The sequence below is a fragment of the Mastigoproctus giganteus genome, chromosome 9, assembly GCF_048544385.1.
Source record: "Mastigoproctus giganteus isolate SK-2022 chromosome 9, ASM4854438v1, whole genome shotgun sequence".
In the NCBI taxonomy this organism is placed as follows: Eukaryota; Metazoa; Arthropoda; class Arachnida; order Uropygi; family Thelyphonidae; genus Mastigoproctus; species Mastigoproctus giganteus.
In genome coordinates this window covers 100,146,225-100,168,419 of record NC_143583.1, presented here as the reverse complement: position 1 = coordinate 100,168,419, position 22,195 = coordinate 100,146,225, and the positions used below count along the sequence as shown (strand labels likewise).

The 22,195-nt window shown below is 38.3% G+C and overlaps 1 protein-coding gene across 1 annotated transcript in view; it reads right to left on the bottom strand.

The window, feature by feature from the left end:
* The window catches only part of LOC150080591 (E3 ubiquitin-protein ligase RNF115-like), a 227,649-nt gene that overhangs the window by 135,689 nt on the left and 69,765 nt on the right, over nt 1-22,195 (bottom strand). Inside the window, exon 5 of the mRNA XM_090381020.1 lies at nt 2,246-2,286. Coding sequence (XP_090237146.1) covers nt 2,246-2,286 — 41 coding nt within the window. The remainder of the gene's footprint in view (nt 1-2,245; nt 2,287-22,195) is intronic.

The following is a 22,195-nucleotide window of genomic DNA, read 5'->3' as shown; positions in this document are numbered from 1 at the left end:
GGAATGATACTAAGATCAAACCGCTGATGCAATAGATTTGCATAGCAGTGGTTCTTATGCAGCAAAAAATAATAAAACAGAAAGCCTGGTACTCGCATGGCCAAACCACACCACTGACAAAACAATAGTTGAACTGAAAATATATTTATATATATATCTGAATTTTCTTCTTTGTCTTTCCATTCATGAAAAGTTCATGCGCAATTTGGTTAGCCATTACATTCACATGTTGCCTTGGGGTTGTAGGATCATTGTTGAGTTTTGCTATAAGTCTCCATGTAGTGTGACTATCCTTCAACATGTCCAGGTTCTCGAGGAGATGAATCCATTGATTACTTTTCTCGCTTTCCATGGCAGTCACTAGTGATCTCCAGCCTCAATGGTCTCTATATCAACTGGGTTGGCCTCAAAAAGTCGTGCATATTTCCAGAGCAACTCGATGGTTTCACCAGAGTCCAGGAACAAGTGCTGTCCTACATCCTCTTGGTATGCTTTCTCTGGAGATCCTTTTGAGAACTTCAAGAAAGGAGTTGTAGCTATCTGGAGTTGGATTGATTATAATAACTGCATTATCCAACAGGACAGCAAATTTTCCCCAGTTTGCTTTCTTAAAGTTGAAACGGCATCTAAAGGGACCCATTTTTGGACTTATTTTGAAATTTTTTTTTTTTTTTTTTAACTTTCTATGACTCACATGACAGTTAAGAAACCATTGTGTTTTTTTTTTTTTTTTGTTATTTATCTGAATTTTCAAGTGGTACCATAAACTCCTATGTAATCTTCCCCATTAATGATTTCTAAAATGTACTTAACACAAAGTAGCTATAAATACAAATAGCTGTTTTTCAAAATGAAAGAAGTAACAATTAAAAAAAAAAAAAAAAAAAATCAAGGCTGGCAGACCATGACTTCCAGAATAACTTAGGAATAGCTGTAACATAAAAATTTGTCATTTGACAAATTTTTATGTTACATCTGCTTGTGAAAAAGGTTCAGATCCAAAATTCACATTAATTTCTTCATTTGCATGATTATGAAATAATATCAAAGGCATGATTTGATGAATATATATTTCTATTCCATTTATGTTTCGATTGTAATATTCCTAATAAACATTTTTGGTAATTACTATCGTTATTTAAAAAAAAAAATCCTTCTAAAGAGAACATATAAAAAAACATATAATTTATATATATAACTACTGTACTGGCCCATGACACCTTATAAAACTTTCATACAGCTAGAATGAGAACAAAGGTTGCCTACTTATGTAGTAAATGATGGAATAAATTTTAACTTAATGAAATAAGTTATATGCATTCCTAACTCTGCATTTATCACTCCTGATCTCTTTTTTTTTTTTTTTCTCTCTTTAGCAATCTATAAAATACCCATATCCCACTGTTTTTCCAACCTATATGATGAGGTTAGCTGTATTATTTGAACTTCAGTATTTGTTATAACCACTACTGGCTTGCTGAAGCTTTAATATCTTACAGCTATATAAGTGTGTTCTTAAGCTGATTTGCATGTTGTACAAGCTGAAAAAACTCTGCAATACCTCATGGAGAACCTAATACCTTTTGCCTGAAGTTGACAAACTTAGCCCAAATGAAGAAGCCTTTATAAGATCCAACTGTCACAGACAGGAGTCAAACCCATCACTCTCCAAATGAATAGCAAATTGTGACAGTTGTGTGGTAGAATACTGTACCCACTCAATTGTCAACAGAGGACAATCTATAGATTATGCATGTTCTCATTAAAACAAATTAGAATTACTATAGCTAGAAGAGGATTTTATCTTCAGAGATTTCTATGTAACCTGAATCAATGCTGCAGGATAGCTAGCTCTGTCTCACAGTGATGTGCTTTTGTTGATATCTACCAACCTTTGAATTTTGGAAAGCAGAAGATTTTGGTAAATACACAGCTGGACTGTAACTTAAATTTTACTGACAAACATAAGCATTTTATATTAAGATACAGCAAAAAATATGTTTAAAAGCACAGAATTTACTTTATTTACTTCATTTAACCTCAATGCCCTGGAAAAATTAATATAGTAGTTTGCTCCAACTGGTGAAAATAATCTCCACAATCACTAGTTGAAATGCCATCTACACAAATAAATTATTAAAATACCTACCTCCCAATTTCCTATTTTTATACATGTAAAATAATTACACTACTTGGTAGGACTTAAGATGAAATTTATCCCAGTTAACAATGAAACTATGCTCACCTGTATTTTCTGTTAAAGAAGCAACTAACTGCTCCAGAAGGCTAAAAAATAATAATAAATATAGAATGTTTTACATAAATGTTAATCCATATAATAAAAATTAAAATTAATTTTTAACTTTTCTCTTAATTTATAAACTAAAGCAGAATAATTTTATTGGATCATGACCCTGAAACAGGAATCAGTAGTTTGATTTTCCCATATCCCAATGCATTCACTCTTCAATATGATTGACATTCATTTGATTTGATTTAATTTTAGATTTTATTGATGCATTAGCATCAATGGCTATTAAGCACCAAGGCAAAGGTAAAAATAGATTCGGTACCTTTAAGAGGTTACCTGGTCAAAAGATTAGGTAATAGTTTAAAAGGTGGTATATATTCTAAAAATATAAAGCTTATTTTATATACATGTATATAAATTAGTAAGTTTTAAAAAATTAAAAATAGCTGACACCTTGTCATTGTCGGATAAAATCTGACTGAGTGTATAAGGCTCAGTCATATGGTTAAAAGCGGTAAAATGCATATTATTAAAATCTGGGCACTTGATTAAAATATTTCAGGGATAAAACTGTGTCACAGGACTTGCACATAGGAGAGTCATCAGTCCAAAGCAAGAATGAATGTGTCAGATGACTGTGTCCTAGGCGGGTCTGAGCTAGACGAACTTCCTCATTACGAGTCTTGCACAGACTAGAATGCCAAGGTTCAATTACAGGCTTTATCTGATGTAATTTTTTTTGTTGTCTATCTACTCAATGAATTCTGCCACCATTGGGAATGTATCTTTTGGTCTATTATTTGCCTGCAGTCTGTATAGGGGAGTGACAGGCAACAATTATTAGTGGGAATTGCTGATTTGGCTGCAGCGTCAGCCAAATCATTTCCCTCAACCCAAACACGGCTGGGAATCCAACAGAAGCAGATATCATATTCATGTTCATGGAGAGAGTGGATCTCCTGCTGAACTTGAGATAGAACTGGGTGACGATTATATCTCACCAATAATAAAGCCTGTAAGACACTCAAAGAATCAGAATATAAAATGAACTGTTGGTGCTGGTATTCACTAATGTGGTCCAGGGCTAACTCGATAGCGTGCAGCTCTACAGTAAATATGCTGCATTGGGGGAGAATTCGCTCTGATAAAAAGACAGCAGCAGATCTTACAAATGATTCCAGCTTAGAGCTGTCTGTGTAAACTGGCACGAAATATGAGCAGGATCATCAACAGTCAAACCATTGATATCAAGTGGACCAATCTGATTCATCCCCTTCCTTCTAGACTTTATACAGGGTGTCTCAAAAATATTGGTACAAAACGTTTCGGGGAGGTAGGTAACATCTAAAGGAATGTGAATCGCATAGGAACCCATAACCAGAAACGTTACGAGAAAGTAATTAGTGGCAAACATTTATTTGACATAATATTAACAATGGAGTACGAGACGGATGCATTTCATGATGTTACAACAGATGCTCGAAGGTTCCACCATGAGATGTGACACCAACGCAGCATGGATTGGCGGACACAGTCGAACACACCGTTTCTTTGACAGTAGCAGCAGCGCAGAAGAGTCTCGCCATGAGATCCATTTCCGTCTCCACTGGCGATTCATACACAATAGATTTGAGGGCCCCCCACAGAAAGAAATCAAGACTCAATAAATCAGGTGAGCGTGGGGGCCAGGCAACGGGTCCACCATGGCCAATCCATCGACACCCAAAACGCCTGTTCAAATGGTCACGAACACACCTTCCATAATGGGCAGGCACCTCGTCATGTTGAAACCAACTGTTGCATTTCACATTTGCTGGATCATCGTCAAGTAACCCTGGTAGAATCTTTGTCAAAGAAAGATCCGATATTTAGCAGAGTTCATGCGGGATGGTAACAGGTATGGGCTGACACCTGCCCACACATTTATTCCGAATCGATGTTGTGCTGCATGGGGGGCACACACCGTGTGGGTTGTCCTGAGCCCACACATGAGCATTGTGCTGATTGAATAAGTCATCCCGTGAACAAAACATAGGCTGGAAAATTCAAGTCTTGAACACTTTCTTGGAGAAACCACTGCACAAAAGCCACACGTGCAGGATGATCTTCGGGGAGCAGCAACTGAACCCTTTGGAGATGAAAGGGGTGTAAGGAATCGTCATGTCAGACACGCCGTACACTGTAACGAGACACTCCTAAGGCAGAGGCAATGGCACGTATGCTGGTAGTAGGATTATTCTGGACAGCATTCAACACACTTTCTTCCATGGCGGGAGTTCGCGTCGAACGTGGTCTGCCCGCACTACTCCTGTTACCTCTAAATGACCCATAATCGCACAAATTTTGATGCACACGCGCAAACAAATGGTGGTCCGGTACATGTCTGTCTGGGAAGCGGTCTCCATAAATTCGTTGAGTGGCTCGTCCATTGCCCTCTGCTAATCCATATACTAGGTGCATGTCTGCCAGCTCACAGTTCGTATATCGATGCATGATCTTCATGCGGAGACTACTGCTTGAATGAGTAAACCAGAAATTTTCCCTCTCGTGAACTGATGAACAGCGCCGTGCACACTCTTACGGTGACGTTTCCGGTTATAGGTTCCTATGCGATTCACATTCCTTTAGATGTTACCTACCTCCCCTAAACGTTTGTACCAATATTTTTGATACACCCTGTATAAGTAAAACAGTCCTTGCTGTTTTTCTTAGCATCCTTTGACAAAGATTCTTGTAATCTGCTTGCCTAATCTCCTTTGTGACTTGATTACAGACCTGGCTTATATCTGCCAGAGGCTTCTGTGTCTCCTGATAATTTATATGCATTCCATGCATTTTTCTTCTCTGCCACAAGTCTCATTAGTTCATCTGACATCCATTTAGGCCTAAACCTTGAACAATATTTCTTATTTGGTATGAAAAGCCTAGTAGTTTCCACGATTAATCCTTTGAATGCTTCCCATTTAGAATTTGCTGTTCGTAACATTATCAGTTGGTTCTACTGTACAGAATTTAAAAATTATCTGAGACCACTGGAGTCACCTTTACAAAAGCAAAAACCCTTCCCTTTGCCCCTGATGGTAATTATATCTTTAAGTAAATCCCACATCAGTACACTGTGATCACTGCCACCTAGTGGTTCCTTTATCTGCAAATTCTTAATGCCTGAATAATCACTGCTGATAACCAGATCAAGAGTATTACTCTCTCTGGTTGCCTCCTGAACATGCTGCTGCAGAAAACAATCATCCAATAAATACACAAAAGTCTCACTAGTGTGCAAGAGACCAACCCACAAGTTCCAGTCAATATCTGTGAAGTTAAAATCCTCCATTATAAGACATTCTGATTTACTAGCCCACTATTTCTCTGCACAACTGTTCCTTGTATTCATTAGAGTCATTAGGCCTATAATGTACTCCTACTCTCATTATTGCTTTCTCAGTGCTTATGCCACACCAAACTGGCCGCTGGCACTGTCCATTTGTGTCAATTGGATGCACTTCCTTAGATTTTGTTTTTCTAAATTAACAGCATAACATTCCTCCCTTTCTATCATGTCTATCCTTTCTGTACACATTGTACTCCTCAAATTCCAATTCTGCACTGCTCATATCTGCATGACATCCCTGATATCCCAACAATATCCGCCTTTGATGTCTTGACCAGCACTTCAAATTCATCAAATTTATTTACTATACTCCTAACATTGGTGTACATGCAGTATACATGCACACCTATTCTTAGTTACCCTAACACAGCACAGGTATTTGTTTCATGATGACTCCCACCAGTCCCTGAAAGCCCAAGCACCCCTCCCTCCAGCTGATGCTCATTCTAATAGATATAAGCAGTGCAAGAGGCACTCTCACCTATGCCTGCTGCTACTTTTAACCTTTTTGTCTGTGAACACCCCAAGCTAGCAGTTTTCCAACCCACCTAACGCTGCCTCAATAGCATCAGCAAACATTCTTGCACCCCTTCTATTTAAGTGTATCCCATCCCTGTAGAAGCAGTCTCTCTATTAACAAGCATAGACCACGTTAAGAAAAATTCTACCCTGTGAGCCTTGCACAATCTCTCCAGGGCCGAATTGATTGAAAAGGCTATAATTATGTACTCCCTCCAATTATGTCTGGGCAGAATTGCAAACACTGGTAGTATATCATCGGAATATCCCCCAGGCTTTGTGTTGAGCCTTCTTTGCATTTACACACTAACATGCATAATAATGAATTAAATATTGCTTCTACTGACAACACAGTCAAGGTAAAGTTTTTTAAAAATATATTCAGTACACAGATGCTGATTGATAAAATATAAAAAATAAACACACTATGTATAAATTAAAACTGAAATTATATACAGCCAATAAATATATAAAAATTAATAAAAAATAAACTATTAATATAAAGAAAACAAAAATGATAAAACATGCATGAAAATAAAAACAATAAAATAAGCATGAAGAAGATTTCAAGGTGATTAGCCTCTTTATTAACTTAAACAAGATATACGATAATAAGTTCTTATATTATACAGAGGTCTTGCACATGCGTTAACAGCAACAGGTGTAAATTGTGAAGACCATAGGATTGGTGTGGCATACACTAGCCTGTTGTTAACCCGACATCTCTCATCATGACATAAAATAGCAGACTCCATAATAGGATGTGTGGGTCCCAGCAGCGTGATTAATGGTGGGATCCACCACAGCTATACAGAGGGCCTCTAACCATGAGAGATGGCAACAATCACGGGCATGGTCTAATATTTCAATATTGGGTCACGGATTTTAACGAAAATGCTGCTTGTACAAATAATGCTCAGCAAAATCAGCCCGGTGAATAGCCTCCTCTTGCTCAGAGACAAGATCACGTAATCCATATTCTGACTCACCAATATAAAACAAACCCCACAATCCAGGCAACTAATGTACGACATTTACACGATGCAATAGCGGAACAGTAAATTTTACTTTTAACGTCGACTGTAATCTCCAACATCCAAATACCATAACGGCGCAACACCCTGGCAAGAGATGCAGAAACACGCGAATAGTAGGGAATGTCAGTAGTGACAATGAGTGAACTGTGCTGGTTATAGTGGGAAATAGACCCACTACCATAAAGTATTGAAACTTATCCAGAATATCGGGGGGAGGGGTTGCTGCATTTGGACAGATTCGTCTTGATTCTGGAAAGCTCAATCTTCCTGTCCATAGGAGTCACAGTGTGACCATGCACGACTGAACAATATCCTTGCCATGCTATGAAGATGCCCTGGTGCATGTGCAGATTCATAACAGTAAACTGCCCTGATACATAGGTTTTTCTGTAAACTGAAGCAACTAAACAATGGCCAGCGCAATGGACCAAAACATCCAAGAATGGAAGAGTATTATTCATTTCCATGGTGAATGAAACGTATGTGACAAGGAGTTAAGAAACTGGAGGAGAAGTGTCAGCAACTCCAAAAAATAACAGCAAATATGTCATCAATCTATCTACACCAGAGTCTGACAGAAACAGGTAAACCTGCAAATATGGCATTAATGACCTTAAGAGTAAGAGATCTGCAGATTTACTTAACAAGTACAGGTCAATGCTGGAAAAAAGTCACGAGTTAGGGTTAAATTTGAAAGTGTCTGCAATTCTACCTAAACACAATAGGAGGGAGTATATGATAAGAGCCTTGTCAATTAATTTGGCACTGGAGAGATTGTGCAAGGCTCACGGGGTAGAATTTTTTTCAGCATGGTCTGTGCTTGCTAACAGGAGAGACTGCTTCTACAGGGATGGGATATACTTAAATAGAAAGGGTGCAAGAATATTTGTGATACTATTCAGGCAGTGTTAGATGGGTCAGAAAACTGCTAGACTGTGGGGATTCACACGCTAAAAGATTAACAGTAGCAGCAGGCAGAGGCGAAAGTGATTCTTGCACTGCTAATGTAATGAGCAGCAGCCTAGAGAGCAAGTTGCTGGGGAATTCAAGAACTGCTGGGAGTCATCATGTAACAAATAAATACACGGGCTGTGTTAGGGTAACTAAGAGTAAGAATAAGTGCATGTTGTTGTTATTTGGTTTTTAGGAGCATTAGCAACTAAGGCCATATTGCTCCGGGAATACGGGTGGTCATTCCCTGACCTTTCCGCATCCTCTGTATTTGGTGGTCACAGGCTCGAACCCCGGTCTAATCAAGAAGTGTGTGCTACGCGCTGCTGTTTCTGCCCACCTGGCTACGGAGGCACTGCACACAAGAGCATGTATACTTGCATGTACACTAATGAAGTATACATAACAATAATGGCAATGTGCTACTGTAACTAGAAAATTTGGACATGTGGGCTGAGAAGTGGCAACTGAAGTTTAACATTGACAAATGCAAAGTACTGCATATGGGTAGAAGTAACCCCAGAGGAACGTACCAACTGTGTGGTAGAAAATAAAAAAGACCTGGAAGTAATTGTGCAGTCAGATATGAAGTTTCCAGAGCAACGCAGACAGGCTGCAAGAGCAGGTCATGGGGTTTTGTCAATGATATGCAGAAATTTTGCTAGCAGGGAAAAGGAGGTGATTATCCCTTTGTATAAGGCAATGGTCAGGCCATGCCTTGCGTATATGTCTGGAGGCCTCATTTTAGGAAGGATGTAGATTTGCTTGAGCATGTACAGAGAAGAGCAACAAGATTGGTAAGGGGGAATGATGGGATCCTCTTAAATTGCACCTGCGAGGTGATCTGATTGAGGTATATAAGGCCTTGAACCTAAGGGGCATAAATTGAAATTGAGGAAAGACAGATGTAGAATAAATGTGCAGAAATGTACCTTTAGCCACCGGGTGGTTAATTGATGGAACAAACTTCCATCTGTCGCTGTGGAAGTTGATAGGTTAAATAAATTCAAGAAGGAACTGGACAAACATTTAGAGAGAGAATGGTTCTGTGAATTTTTTTTTTTTTTTTTGGCTGATGCTACATAAGCTCATATGCTTGCTTTCTTGCATCACATGCCTCTATTACTATTATGCTAGAAGTATAGTAAATAAAATTGATGAATTTGAAGTGCTGGTCAAGACATCAAAGGCAGATATTGTTGGGATATCAGAGATATGGTGTCACACAGATATAAGTAGTGCAGAATTGGAATTTGAGGAGTACAATGCATACAGAAAGGACAGACAGGGTAAGAAGGGAGAAAGGGTTATGCTGTTGGTTAAGAAACACAAAATCTAAGTGCATCCAGTTGACATGGGTGGATAGTGCAATGTTGAGTCTGTTTGGTGTGACCATAAACACTGGGAAAGGGAAAATGAGAGTAGGAGTATGTTATAGGCCTAATGACTCTGATGAGTACTATGAACAGTTGTGCAGAGAAATAGAATGCGCCAGTAAATCAGAATGTCTTTTAATGGAGGATTTTAACTTTACAGATATTGACTAGAACTTGTGGGTTAGTCACTCACATGCTAGCAAGACTTTTATAGATTTATTGGAGGATTGTTTTCTACAGCAACATGTTAGAGGGACAACCAGAGGGAGTAATACCCTTGATCTAATTATCAGCAGTGATTATTTATGCATAAAAAATTATAGATAAAGGAACCATTAAGTGACAGTGATCACAGTGTACTGATGTTGGATTTACTTAAAGATGTAACTACCATCAAGGCTAAAGGGTAGGGCTTTTGCTCTTGTAAAGGTGACTACAGTGGTCTCAGATAGTTTTTAAATTCTATACAGTGGGATCAATTGATGATGTTACCAATGGTGAATTCTAAATGGGAAGTCTTCAGGGACTTAATCTTGGAGGCTACTAGGCTTTTCATACCAACTAAGAAATACTGTTCAAGGTTCAGGCCTAAATGGATGTCAGATGAATTAATGAGGCTTGTGGTAGAGAAGAAAAATACATGGGGGGCATACATGACAGTAATAGCAGTGTACTACTGCAACAGGATCTGGAAAATTTGGGTAGATGGGCTGAGAAGTGGCAACTGAAGTTTAACATTGACAAATGCAATATACTGCATATGGGTAGAAGTAACCCCAGAGGAATGTACCAACTGTGTGGTAGAAAATAAAAAAGACCTGGGAGTAATTGTGGAGTCAGATATGAAGTTTTCTGAGCAATGCAGACAGGCTGCCAGGGCAGATCATGAGGTTTTGTCAATGATATACAGGAAATTTTACAAGCCGAGAAAAGGAGGTGATTGTCTCTCTGTATAAAGCAATAGTCAGGCCACGCCTTGAGTACTATGTACAGGTTTGGAGGCCTGATTTTAGGAAGGATGTTGATTTGCTTGAGCATGTACAGAGAAGGGCAACAAGATTGGTGAGGGGAATGAAGGGATCCTCTTACCAAGAGAGGCTTAAGTTCTGCAAATTGCAGGGGCTGGAGACTAGGCACCTGCAAGGTGATCTGATTGAGGTTTATAAGGCCTTGAATGGGTTGAGCATGCTGAATTCTGATGGGATTCTTCCACTTATTCAGATTGCGAACCTAAGGGGGCATAAATTCAAATTGAGGAAAGGCAGATGTAGAATAGATGTGCAGAAATTTGCCTTTAGCCAGCGGGTGGTTAATTGCTGGAATTTGGCACCTCAGTAGCCAGGTGGGAAGGAGCAGCAGTGCGTAGCACACGCTTCTTGATTAGACCAGGGTTCGAGCCAGTCACCACCAAATACGGAGGATGCGGGAAGGTCAGGGAATGACCACCGCATATCCTGGAGCAATATGGCCTTAGTTGCTAATGCTCCTAAAAACCAAAATAACACACAACAATAACAATTGCTGGAACAAACGTCTATCTGTTGTTGTGGAAGTTGATAGGTTAAATAAATTTAAGGAGTAACTGGACAAACATTTAGAGGAAATTGTTGTGTAAATTTTTTTATTTTATTTTATTATTTATTTTTATTTTTTTTGGCTGATGCTGCATAAGCTGATACGCTTGTTTTCTTGCATCACATGCCATTACTATTACTACTACTATATATTATCAGGTGACACAGAAGCCTATGGCAGATATAAGCTAGTCTGAAATCAAGTCACAAAGGAGGTTAGGCAGTTGAAGGCAGATTACGAGAAATCTTTAGTAAAGAACGCAAAGAAAAACAGGAAAAGAGTTCTTTACTTATGTAAACTCTAAAAGAAAGGGGATGAATCAGATTGGTCCACTTACCATAGATGGTTCAACTATTGATGATCCTGCTCAAGTAGCTGATAAACCAAATGAGTATTTTGCATTTACATTCACACATGAGGAGTTATTCAAAGAGAGGAATGCTAGAAGTTCAAACTAACAGGGAGCTATGTGATTTTGTAATAACTGAGAGCAAAGTGGAGGAGAAATTGTTGAAGTTAAACATAAGGCACCTGGGGTGGATGGGATCTATTCAGTTATATTAAAGAAGGTGGCAAAGGAAGTAAGCAAACCCTTAGCCATAATTATGAGAGCATCCTTGGACTCAATGGAGGTCCCCACGGACTGGAGATGTGCAAATATATCCCCAATTCACAAAGGGGGATTGAAGGGTGACATGAGTAATTACAGACCAGTTAGTTTAACTTCTGTTCCAGGAAAAATAATGGAGTCACTGGTTCAAGATGCATTGCAGGATCATCTAGATAAGACTGCAGCGATAATTCAGACACAGCATGGGTTTGTTAAGGGAAAGTCTTGTCTGACAAATTTGATTGGATATTATGATGTGGTTACAAAGGAACTGGATGCAAAAAATAATTTTGATATCATATACTTGGATTTCAGGAAAGCTTTTGACACTGTTGCGCATGGAAGACTACTGTACAAATTGTAGCAGAATGGTATTGAGGGTAAGTTGCTACAATGGATAAAAGGATCGTTTAGTGGGAGAAGACAGAGAGTGGTAACCAATGGGTGCTGCTCTAGAAATTGTTGAAGTTAAACATAAAAAAGGTACCGGCGCAGATGAAATCTATCCATTTATAATGAAGGAGGCAGCAAGGGAAGTAAGCAAACCATTAGCCATATTTATGAGAGCATCCTTTGGTTCAGGGGAGGTCCCCATGGACTGGAGATGTGCAAATGAATCCCCAATTCACAAAGGGGGTTCAAAGGGTGACACAAATAATTATAGACCTGTTAGTTTAACTTCTGTTCCGGGGAAAATAATGAAGTCACTGGTAAAAGAGGTGATACAGGATCACCTAGACAAGACAGCAGTAACAGCTCAGAAATGGCATTGGTTTGTTAAGGGGAAGTCTTATCTGACCAATTTGATTGGATACTATGATGTGGTCACAAAGCAACTAGATGCAGGGAATAACTTTGATATCATATATTTGGATCTTAGAAAGGCTTTTGATACTGTTGCACGTGGAAGACTGATGCACAAATTGGAGCGGTATGGCATTAAGGGCAAGTTACTGCAATGGATAAAGGGATGGTTGAGTGGGATATGGCAGGGGGTGGTAATAAATGGACACTGCTCTAAGTAGACTAATATTATTAGCGGAGTTTTCCAGGGTTCAGTGCTGGGCTCATTGTTGTTTTGTGTATTTATCAATGATATCGATGAAAGTTTGCAGATGATACAAAGGTTGGCAGGGTTGTTAATGACAATAAAGACAGTATGCTACTGTAACAGATCTAGAAAAGTTAGGCAGATGGGCTGAGAAGTGGCAACTGAAGTTTAACATTGACAAATGCAAAGTACTCCATATGGGTAGCAGTAACCCAAGAGAAACGTATCAACTGTGTAGTACTACACTCAGGGAGGTGGAGAATGAAAGACCTGGGAGTAATTGTGCAGTCAGATATGAAGTTCTCTGAGCAGTGCAGATGGACTGCCAGAGCAGGTCATGGAGTTTTGTCAATGATATACAGGAATTTTGCAAGCAGAGACAAGGTGGTGATTACCCCTTTATATAAGGCAATGGTCAGGTCACACCTTGGGTACTGTAAACAGGTCTTGGAAGCCTCATTTTAGGAAGGATGTTGAGTTTCTAGAATGAGTACAGAGAAGGGCAACAAGATTAGTAGGGGAATAAAGGGGTGTGCTTACGAAGAAAGGCTTAATTCTGCCAGTTGCAGCATCTGGAGACTAGGCACCTGCAAGGTGATCTAATCAAGGTGTATAAGGCCTTGAATGGTTTGAGCAGGCTAAATGCTAACGAGATACTTCTACTTGCTCAGATTAAGAATCTGAGGGGGTATAGATTCAAACTGAGGAAAGACAGTTGTAGAATAGATGTGTGGAAGTTTGCCTTTAGCCAACGGGTAGTTGATTCCTGGAACAGACTTTCATCTGTTGTTGTGGAAGTTGACAGCTTAAATAAATTTAAGGCTGAACTAGAGAAACATTTGGAGTGACCAGATGGGTGAAATGGGAAGGTTTTTGTTTTTTTTTTCTTTGCTGATGCTGTATAAGCTTGCTTTCTTGCATCATATGCCTCAACTAATGCTAATGTCCTCTTCCAAGGTTTCCATAGTGATATTGGCTATGGATGGTACTGACCAGAGCACCCATAGCAGTACCTTTAATCTGTGTATAGAGGAAATAAGAAATTTTTTTAATCTTTTGGATAGAAGCAATATTTTTTTTTCATTACGACTATTCCTGGCACTCAAGGCCCCTCTTTTATAACATGTGCATAATGTTTTTCTCAGTGCCTAATAAGTTTATTTATTCAGGATGGCTAACATTATTGTCCATATTCCTATTTCAGGCAACCGAACCTCTAGTAATGTGTACCGTATTATGACTGAACATACAGTACAAGTCAAAGTGTTTTGCTGCACTAGCAGAAAAAAAAAATTTCTGGGTGTTATCTTCCTCCTATAGGTACTGGGAGGATATAAACACAATCCAGGCAGCCCTTCGAATTCCTCAAAACAATTTTTTTTGGCCTCAGCAATCCAAGAAGGTAATCTGTTCCGATAATTAACAACTTGTTGCCTAAAGAAAAATTTCCTGCAATTCGGTCAATAATTATTTTTCCTTAGTTTGAATAAGTCCCTTATTCTAGTTTGTGAATGGAAGCAACCATCATCTTGTATTGAACAAATTAAAAATGATCACTGATAAAAATAAGAGTTGTAAAAAAAATGTTAAAGCAGACAAAAATTGAAAAACTGTCAGATTTACCAACCAAGTCTTCATGCTCACAAGTTAAATGACATTTCTGATACAAACATGACTTAAGATGAAGAATAGCAAAAATTTGAGACTATGTTGGTGCGAGTTACAAAAAAGGTACATGAGGAAGTAAAGGTTTGTAAAGACAGGAAATTCAGAATGCCACGATGGACCTATCAAATTAAAGAGGCAGTTGGGGAAGAGAAAAAGTATGAAATTTTTGGCAAAGAAATCTAGGAAATTCTTATTAGAATATAAAAAAAAAGTGAAAGGATCAGATGTGTGTAAGAAGCTAAAGAAAAATCCGAAGAAAATTTTGGAAAACATATAGAAAATAAGTATCAGGAAGGAAGGAAGGAAGAAGAATATTTTGGCAATTAGTTAAAAATCTGGGAACAGGAGGATAAAACCATAACTAAGGTAATAAAAAGTAAGGACAAAAATTACAACAGGAAAAAAGAATATTTTAGAAGTATGGAAAAATACTTTGATAAGATAAAAGAAATAACTAAAGACATCAATGAAACAGAAGAAACAATTGAAATTGGAATAATTTTGAATACTATCTAAAAATGTCATGAAAACATTATGGAAAAATATTTCAAAGTAAGCAGTCTTCATGATGGTTCGTGGGCTCTTTCCATATTTGAGGTATATGCAAAAGTTATACAATTAGAGCTACCATAAAACCATCCCTCTAATGTTGATCTGCAACTACCACAGCAGACACAAGGTGCATGCCCACAACTTATCTTAATCACTCATAGATATTCCAAAATAGGCTTTGTACGTACTGCAAAATTTGGTGTCACCAATGATGTTACGTTACACCTGCTTTGGACCAATCAGGGTTCACACGAAAACATGTAAATTAAATATACAGTAAAATTTCATTAATAAAAACTTGGTTTATATAAAGTACTCGTTTATATGAAGCACATACCATTCCCCTGTGAAAGGATAGGCTTTTCTATGTAAATATATTCTTTTATTACAGAAGTGTGTGACACTGGTGCAGGTATGAAAAACAGGAAATGAATTCGTGGTGCAAAACACAAGGAGCTTAATATGTATTACAAAGTTCTTTTTCACCCTGTGAGAAATAAATATTGCCATTTTGTATGTTTAATACAAATTTTGGCAGAGCGAACCGATTATTGCCCATGGCCACCCACTTCCTGAAGGATGGCACTGACTTGTTAGAAATTAGTTTTGTGTAAACAAAAGCAGTTTATGGTTGCTACAGCGTCAAGTGCACTCTGAAAAACATCTTTCTGAAGGATGAGTTGTTAAATTAACAAAAGAATAAAAAGTTTTTCTAAGTTGTTTACATGCACTCCCTCGCTCTCCACGGGAATAAGGTCAGTTGCAATTGTTAGCCCAGTTCAGAGTCTTTTGCTATCGTATACAGCAATCTATTTTTTGTGCCATTTTATCTGAGCTGATGTCTTTTTTTGGAACTTGTCTTTAAATTAATTTAAAATTTGTTTATATTAAATCTTATGTAGCAGTGTTATGGCGGCAAAAAGTAAACAGACAGAATTAAGCCTGGAAATTAAACTAAAAATTATACAAGAGGCTGATAAGATGGAAAGCAAAACAGACATTGCAAAGAAATACAACATCCCTTTACCTACTTTATCTATGATACTGAAAAACCAAAAAAGATGAACAAGTGTGTAACACTGGAGCAGGTATGAAAAACAGGAAATGAATTCGTGGTGCAAAACACAAGGAGCTTGAAACTTTGAGTGGTACCAACAAATGCATGCATCTAATTTGTCAATATCAGGTCCAATTTTGCAAGAAAAGGCAAATTATCTAGCTCAGCAACATGGAATTAGCGTCTTCAAATGCAGCAGTGGCTGGCTCCAAAGATTTTGCGAAATGTTTGCAGTGAGTCTGGATTAGTCAAAAAAGAAAAGGCTACGACTGGTTGTGGACTGTACGGTCCATTCTTGAAAAATATGAGGCAAAGGTTATTTTTAATCTTGACGAGACAGGTTTATTTTATAATTTGCTGCCAAACAAAACATTTGGTGTTTGAGGAGAGTCTTGTCATGGTGGAAAATTCAGTAAACAAAGGCTCATTGTTCTGTTATGCTGCAATTCAAATGGCAATACAAAACTAGGCCCACTTGTGATTGGTAAGTTTTCCAAGCCAAGATGTTTTAAATCAGTTAACCAACTTCCCAGTGATTATGAGGCAAATAGAAGTGCTTGGCTTACGGTCAAAATTTTTCAGTCTAGGGTATCAAAATTGGACAGAAGAATGTCTTCAGAAAAAAAGAACATTTTGATGATTCTAGACTGTTGTACAGCACATTCTGCAGAGACAAGGTGACAAATATACGGCTGTTGTTTTTACCCCCAATACCACCAGTTTAATGCAACCACTGGATCAAGGCATTATTTATAACCTCAAGAGAGCATATAGAGCCAGCCTGATAAGGTACTTGATCTGCAACATAGGGGGGAACAATTTGCAGCCAAATTGGAATGTCTTGGATGCTATCCGTAATCTTGTTATTGCTTGGAAAAGTATTACATCAAATGTAATAATCAACTGCTTCAGAAAGAGTGGCTCTGAAAAACATGGTCCAGCAGATGAATGTGATAGCAACATTGAGGAATTTGAAGGAGCATATGGATTTTGTTGGCAAATTTGAAGAGTTTGTGAAGGTGGATGATGAAGTTGCTACCACTACAATGCCAACACCAGAAGAGCTGCTGGGTACCAAACAAAATGATATTTTTGTTACTAGCAACAGTGAAAAAGCACGCACACTGCCATCTAAAAAAGATGCCCAAAATGCATTGAACACAACAGAGAATGTGTTCGCCTGCAGTAATGTTGATAAAGAAACAACTATTGCATTTGATAATGTCTGTGCTGTAGTTAAAAATGCCTATAGGACAAAAACTGTGCAAACAAGATTGGATTCTTTAAATTAGATTAATTTATTAAAAAATTAATAGGTTGTATGTCTCCTTTTATATTATAATATTGTAATTCTTTTTACTGTGATACTAAAATATTGTATATATATCAAAATATAAACTGTACAATATTTTCATTTCCGTTAATTGCTTTTTTCTTAGTCTATCTTACAAATAAAATAAAATCTTTAAAAAATATGTTATTCCTATTACTGTATTGTTAGACAAGGCTTTTGTTTTTATTTTATTTTATTTTTATAAATTTATTTTTGATATTATTATTTATTATTATTATTCTTGGATATACAGTATGTACCAAAAAAAAAAAAAAAAAAAAAAAATGGTAAAATTTTGACACCTTTGGGGGACTTCATTACTACAAACCTCGCTATTACAAAAAGTGAAAATTTAGGTCCTTTGAACTTTGTATTAACAAGATTTGACTGTATACATATAATAAATACACACTGGCCAAAGAAATACGAACCTTTGTATTAAGACAGTTATAGACAGAAGAAATACAAAAAAATGTGAATAAGCACAAGTAGTAGTAACGGGAATAGGTATGAACGGATTCAACCCAGAATCCTTTACGAAAGGGGTTGGGGTGGGAAAAAAAATCAGTTTATTTTTCTGGCATTGGTTTGTTTTTCCCTCAATAGATGGCATTAGTGGTAATTTCCGATTTTAATTTTCACTTTATTTTTCGGGTCATGAACCAAGGTTGTTATGCTTGGCGAGTGGTCATCTTACCTTGTGACTGTGCAGGTTCCCCTGTTAGATTTGGGTTAGATGTAGTGTTTGAGTGTATCGATTGTAACGTCACAGTGAATTTTTGTGAATATTTTAACGTTAATTTTGTGACAATGCATTGTGGGTGTTAATTGGAAGGGTTTATTTTGGAGTGGTTATGGGAAGGGCTGCCCATTGCCACATCACAGATGCAGCACCTTGTGAGTGGGATGGAAAACCTTGCAGGATTGAAAACTTTATTTTTTCCCCCCTGAAACATAAATTCCTTGCTGTTTCACTCTGCTGCTGAGACCTGAAAATAAATTCCTTGCTGTTTCCATCTGTTCTTGAAACCTGAAAATAAAATTATCTGTATTCTTAAAGTTTACTTGTCAGTCAAAGCTCCACCTGTTCTTGAAAAGCTGAAAATTAAAACTGTGTGTTTCATTGAAGTTTTGTCAGTTTTATCTGACATGTTGGTTTGTAAAATCTATTCCAAAGTAAAATTCTACAGTCGTTAAAAGGTTATTACCTGTTCCTGAAAAGCTGAAAATTAAACCTATGAGTCTACTGTGACTGACTCAATAGCAGTTGAACAATCAGCCAAAGGACATGTGGGATACCCATGTGTGGCCAATGCACATGGTGAGCATCACACATCTCATCTTGTAACATAGCAGTGACACAACATAGTGGCCCATCCACTACAATTTGGAAATAGCAAGACCAATATCCACATGAACTATGTGTTGGACATTAGCTCCTATACACAATGGCAGCCAACAGCCATCATAGGGTACATATACTCACTATGAGAAATAAAAAAACTGTGCCTTGCATCGGCACACAAGCACCGACACTGGATCACCCACGTGTAGAAATATGTCACATGGTCTGATGAATCCCATTTGCAACTCTTATCATGCTGATGGACACATTGGAGAATGCAACACAAGGCCAGTGCACTTGGACGTACTTTAATGTTTGGCTGGATGGAAGAAGTGGTGTTATTGTTTGGGAACTGTTCGTGGCATGCTCTGGTCATTGTCAATCAATGGCTAAATAGGAACACTTACCTTTCTATCACTGCTAAGTATCTAGTCCTTGAGGTTGTCACAGACATGCCAGACAAGCTCTACTGGCTACCTGGGTGTCTAAAACGTTGATGGAACTGATATTCGGGTGGCATTCAAGTCAAGTGGACCCAATTTCGGCAAAGTCCAGACTGTCTGTAAGACCAAATTCTTTGCTTGCACCTTCACAATAGTGGGATTGTTAGTAATCCTGGGTATAACCTCCATGCACAAGCAAACTGTGGGTGACAACCCACGTGTAAACCAACGTAAGCAGGGGTCGAGCTGTGAAACCCACACCACATGGAGGAATGCCGCCCCTCTGTGTTACCAGGCAATACTAGATGGTAGATGACTCTCATCAACCGGGGAAATACCACCACTTTGCTTATTGAAAGCTTGAAGTGGTGGAACCCATATTTAGTCTCCAGAGCTAAGTTCTGGTCAACCTTTTCCCATCTCTTCCATCTGACCGATGACTTTTGTGGTTATGATGAACATCATAGCAAGATCCAATCTTCCTTACATTTCGAGGGTACAACTCTAAAACGGTGATCACAGGCCAGCCGCTAGTTAGTACACCGGACCGAACCTATTGGTAACTCTTTAGGAGGCTTCCGGATCAGCTAGCGTATAATCTTGCTACCTCAACTCTGCCAGATAGTGACCAGAGGGAGTCTGAGTAGTGTGTATGTGGGGGGGGGGGGGGTATTGTCAAGGCCATGTCATGTCAAGGATCTGGGGATATTCTTACCATGTGTAAGCCATATCCAAAAATTTCAATACTTCATACAGCATGTCCTCCCCACTTTTTCTTACTATTGAATACACCACGAATTGTCAAACTAATAGAGCAAGCTTATCTGCAAAAAGATCTAAACCTCCCAAACACTTCCTAGTTCATTTCACAAATATCATCATCATCATCATCAGCCATTTTCAATCCACTGCAGGATGAAGGCCTCTCCAGCAACTTTCCAGTTGCTTCTGTTTTGAGCACTGGACATCCATTTACTACCCACAAACTCATGAATTTCATCTATCCATCTCCGCCTTTGTCTTCCAGGTTTTCTTCTAGCTCCTCTTGGATACCATTCTGTTATTTTCTTAGTCCATCTGTCATCATGTCTTCGAGCTATGTGTCCTGCCCAAGACCATTTTAGTTCTTTAGTTTTGATAAGAATGTCTTCACAAATATATGTGGTCTTAATTCTAATCTCAACAAAGTCCGTTTCCACTTGCAGTGTGCCAAACCCCATGTACTTTTTCTGACAGAATCTCAGTTATCGGTTGATTCATCTGCTGCTCATCTCAATTACCCAAATTATTCACAGTATGATTCCTTTCGCCTCAAAGGTGGTACTTGTGCATATGTCCATTCTGATATTCCCTGTCAGAGATTTGGCAATTTGGAATCGCCTCTTTTCGATCTTCTCTGGCTTAAAATCTCTCTGCCTCATTGTGTCAAATTCATCTGTTGTCTCTACCGTTCTCTCAACTCCACTAATCACTTGGAGCTCTTTGACTTCCTCTCTTTGCAACTTGGCTTTCACCAGTCCAACTTTTCTAACAGTGAGATAATTTTCCTTGGTGATTTTAATGTTCACAACTCCAGTTCGCTTCCATTTACTAGTCACTACCCATCTGGTCGAGATGCTAAGGCTTTTGCAATTACTAAAGACCTTGCACAGATTGTTCATTTACCTACAAGAATACTGGACAATCCTAATCATACAGCCAATGCGCTTGATCTTTTTCTCACAAACAACCCTTCTAAGTACACGGTCGAAGGGAGAGATCCTTTAGGCACTTCAGATCACAACTTGGTGATTGTCTCTTCTCCAATGGAACCTTTATCTCATGGCTATTCCCAACCTCGTGTTGTTTGGCATTACAAGAATGCAAAATGGGATGACCTGCGAGACTTCTTTTCTTCTTTTCCTTGGTCGGATTACTGTTTCAAAACTTCTGTTGTCAACGTTTGCTCAGATCGTGTCAGTGAAATTATTCTTGCAGGAATGGAATCCTTTATCCCACACTCCACTTTAAAATCTCGTCTTTTATCTAAACCTTGGTTTTCCAATAAATGTGCTAAGGCTGTTCAAGAGAAGAATGTTGCATATCATAATTGGCTTGTTTCCAATTCTTCAGTTTCATTTTCTGCCTATACCAAAGCTCGTAACAATTGTAAAACAGTTATTAATCAGTCCAAACTAGATTTTGAACAGGCTAAGAGCAGAAAACTTGCTTCATGCCCTAATGGCAGCCAAGCATTTTGGCCTCTTGCCAAAGCTATTGGCCACAACTTTTGCCCATCTCAGTTCCCACCTGTCAAAACCAGATGGTTCTGTTGTCACTTAAGCCAACGATAAAGCTGACCTGCTAGCATCCCATTTTTCTTCCAACTCATGTATTCATGATTTTGGTAAAACACCTCCCATCATTCTAAACATGCTCCATTCAATGCCTTGTGTGGCCTTCCGTCAAAAGGAAGTCAGAAGGATTTTGATGAATCTTGATGCTAAGAAGGCTCCAGGTCCTGATGGTATTTCTCCACTTGTTCTCAAAACCTGTACTCCTGAACTTACTCTTGTTCTTTGCCGCCTTTTTTCACTTTCTTATTCCAAAGGTGTTTTTCATTCTGCTTGGAAATTTGCTCATATCCAGCCAGTTCCTAAAAAGGATGACAAATCAATCCCATCCAATTATTGTCCCATTGCAATTATTTCTACTCTTTCTAAAGTAATGGAGAAATCAATTAACTACCAACTCTTAAACTACCTAGAAACCTTTCATCTGATCAACGATCACCAGTATGGATTCTGTCAGTGTCAAGCCACTGGTGACATTCTGGCTAATGTTATCCATTTATGGACAAATTCAATGGAAAAGTTCAGTGAAGCACAAGCAGTTGCTCTTGACATCTCAAAGGTTTCGATCGTGTTTGGCATAAAGGTCTTCTAAACAAGCATCGATCTTATGGTTTGCCAAATGTTTTTTGTAATGGGTTATCCAGTTTTTTCTCTGATCGCTCATTGAGGGTGATGGTAGATGGCTCTCTGTCTTCTAACTTCT